The sequence below is a fragment of the Culicoides brevitarsis genome, chromosome 1 (genome assembly GCF_036172545.1).
Source record: "Culicoides brevitarsis isolate CSIRO-B50_1 chromosome 1, AGI_CSIRO_Cbre_v1, whole genome shotgun sequence".
NCBI lineage: Eukaryota > Metazoa > Arthropoda > Insecta > Diptera > Ceratopogonidae > Culicoides > Culicoides brevitarsis.
In genome coordinates, this window is record NC_087085.1 from 4,023,447 (window position 1) to 4,026,547 (window position 3,101).

The 3,101-nt window shown below is 34.0% G+C and overlaps 1 protein-coding gene across 1 annotated transcript; it reads left to right on the forward strand.

Moving 5' to 3' along the window:
- Positions 1–539: 539 nt before the first annotated feature.
- LOC134836802 (rhodopsin-like) lies at positions 540–2,818 on the forward strand. Its single transcript, XM_063852029.1, has 2 exons — positions 540–1,430; positions 2,154–2,818. Exons 1-2 carry the CDS (start codon positions 717–719, stop codon positions 2,559–2,561), a joined length of 1,122 nt encoding a protein of 373 aa, XP_063708099.1. The 5' UTR covers positions 540–716; the 3' UTR covers positions 2,562–2,818.
- The last annotated feature ends 283 nt before the right edge of the window (positions 2,819–3,101 follow it).

The window sequence follows — 3,101 nt, forward strand, 5'->3', positions numbered from 1 at the left end:
TTTAAAATTAATTATTAAGTTAATTTAATAAAAATCATCTCAATACCTTTAAAGAGTAAAAACTAAAACAAAAAAAAAATAATTCGTGAAAATATTCAAATTCTGTGAAATTCGTAATGTTCATAAGGATAAATGACTTTGAGCTCCCCTTTTCATGGACAAATTATGTTCGCTCAATAAAAAGTTGTTGTTGGTTAAAAAGTTGCCCAGTTTAACTGTCGACGATTATTATTACCTTCCAGTAAATGTCACACAAGGCAATAAAATTGTTGATTATTTTTTATGGTTATGATTTTTCACTTGGGATAATCCGTTAAAGTGAAAAATATTCAGGTCAGTAAAGCGAGAAAACAATTTTCTTCCGTCGTTGACTTTGTAGACAATCTTTATTGATTTTTGCAGCCCTTTCAGCATTCTTTGCGGTTTTAAATATTTTTGTATCTTAAGGTTGTTTAAAATTTTCGAATCCAATTAAGCGGCATGAAAAGTACGTTAATTGAATAAAGAAATTTGCAGTATAAAAGCGTCGTCTTTCGCTGGAAGAAGTCATGTAGTTTACTGAGTCTTAAGACTAAAGTATTCCAAACCCAATAAAAATTTTAAAATTTTTAAAAGTGATCTCTGAAGTAGTTCGTTCATAGCGATTTTCTTCAGACCAAAATACTAAGAAGCAATTAAATTTTTTGTGAAAATACAAATCTCTCTGTAGCAACGCAATGGCAGCATTCTCTGAGCCTCATTTTGATGCCTATCAGGCAGCCAACTTCGGCAATGCCACCGTCTTCGACATGGTTCGCCCCGAAATGCGTCACTTGGTTGACCCCCATTGGAGCCAATTTCCCCCAATGAACCCATTGTGGCACTCGATCCTCGGATTCGCCATCTTCGTTCTTGGCTTGGTCTCCATGGCTGGCAACTATGTCGTCATCAGTATTTTCACGTCTGCCAAGAACTTGCGTACCCCAAGCAACTTGCTCGTCGTCAATTTGGCCGTTTCGGATTTCCTCATGATGTTCTTCATGGGACCCCCAATGGTCTACAACTGCATGAAGCAAACCTGGGTTTTGGGACCTCTCTATTGCCAATTGTACGCTGCTTTCGGTTCTTTGTTCGGCTGTGTCTCCATCTGGAGCATGACCATGATTGCTTTCGACAGATACAACGTTATCGTCAAGGGTTTATCCGCCAAGCCAATGACCAACGGCTCAGCTCTTACCAAAATCGCCGTCATCTGGGTGCTTTCGCTTCTCTGGACTGCTGCTCCATTCTTCGGATGGAACAGATATGTACCTGAAGGTAACATGACTGCTTGCGGAACTGACTACATCACAAAAACCTGGAACAGCCGATCATACATCTTCTTGTATGCCCTCTTCGTTTACTGGACACCTTTGTTCTTGATCATCTACTCGTACTTCTTCATCCTTAAGGTAAGAGTTTGTTTCTTTGAATTAAAAATTTCCCCCAATGCACATTCAAAAGTTTCACAAATTCAAAATTTGATCCCAATGCACAATTTGAATTTCTTAAAGTTTTAATGTTAAACCTTTTATTATTTAAATTATTTTTAATTCAAATATTTTTCAATTTTTTTCTGAATTTTTTCAAAATCTTCCCAATACACATTTTATATTTTTTTTTTAATATTTCAAATATTTTTTAATTGAATTTTTGCATAATGCACATTTTGAAGTTTCAAATATTTCAAAATTTTTTCTTGTGAATTATTTTAATTTAAATTTGATATTAAAATATTTCAAAAATTGTTTTTGAACTTTTAAATTTTTCCCAATGCACATTTTAAAATTATTTTTTTTTGTTTCATGGCAAATATTTTTTATAAATTTATTTTCTTCGCCCAATGCACATTTATTTACTTTTCTCATATTTCAAAAGTATTTGCAATGAAAAATTTTAATTTCAAAGTTCAAATAAATTTTTGCCCAATGCACATTTTAAATTATAAAATATATTTTAAAATTCGTTATAAAAGCAAAATTTTCACTTTAAAATTAAAATTTTTGTCAAAGTTTCAAATTTGAAAAAAATCCCAATGCACAATTTTAATTTTCTCATATTAAAAAATTAGTCCCAATGCACATTTTGAATTCAAATAAATTTGTTTTTCTCATCGAAACTCTTTTTCTTTACAGGCCGTATCTGCCCACGAGAAATCTATGCGTGATCAAGCCAAGAAGATGAACGTTGCCTCACTCCGTTCATCGGAAGCACAAAACCAAAGCACCGAATGCAAATTGGCAAAGGTCGCTCTCATGACAATCTCCTTGTGGTTCATGGCATGGACACCATACTTGATCATCAACTTCACCGGAGTCATTGGAGGCACCAAGATCAGCCCCTTGGCTACAATCTGGGGATCCTTGTTCGCCAAAGCTAACGCCGTCTACAATCCAATTGTCTATGGCATCAGCCATCCTAAATACCAAGAAGCTTTGTACAAGAAATACCCATCTCTTGCATGCGGAGGCGGAAACAACAACGCTAACGATAGCCAATCCGTTGCCTCTGACGCTACTCAAGCTACCGCCGAGAAAGCCTAAGAAGCTCCCGGATTAAACTAAATATCATATTTATTGGGAAAAAATATTTTATTTTATCATTAGCGTATCTTCTTGTGTATGCGATGCTGTTACTTCATAGATAAATTAGATTAGAGATTTTATTTTTTTTGTCGTTTTTGGAAAAGAAAAAAAATTGTAAAAATAATTGGAATTTTAAATTTTCGTAGAAATGCCGTGGAAACATGGCTAAATAGATAAATAAACACATTTAATTGCAAGCATACTATAAAAGCAAAGTTTTTTTGTACCTTTTCCTCGAGATATCCTCGAAAAACAATAAACACTAAGTAAACAATTTAGCTGAAAAAACGTGAAACCACTTCAGAAGCAGCACGTTGTCGTGTAAGGCGGAAGGAAACAAAAGGATCACACTTCAGGAAACATTATATTATTATAAAGATGTTGAACAGCAAATAAAAGACAAACAATAGGAAGGAAATGAAAGGAAAAAGTAGTTGAAATGTTTCATTCCTCGCTCTAAAATAAAAATGTTACGTGAAAGAATGGATTTGATGATGA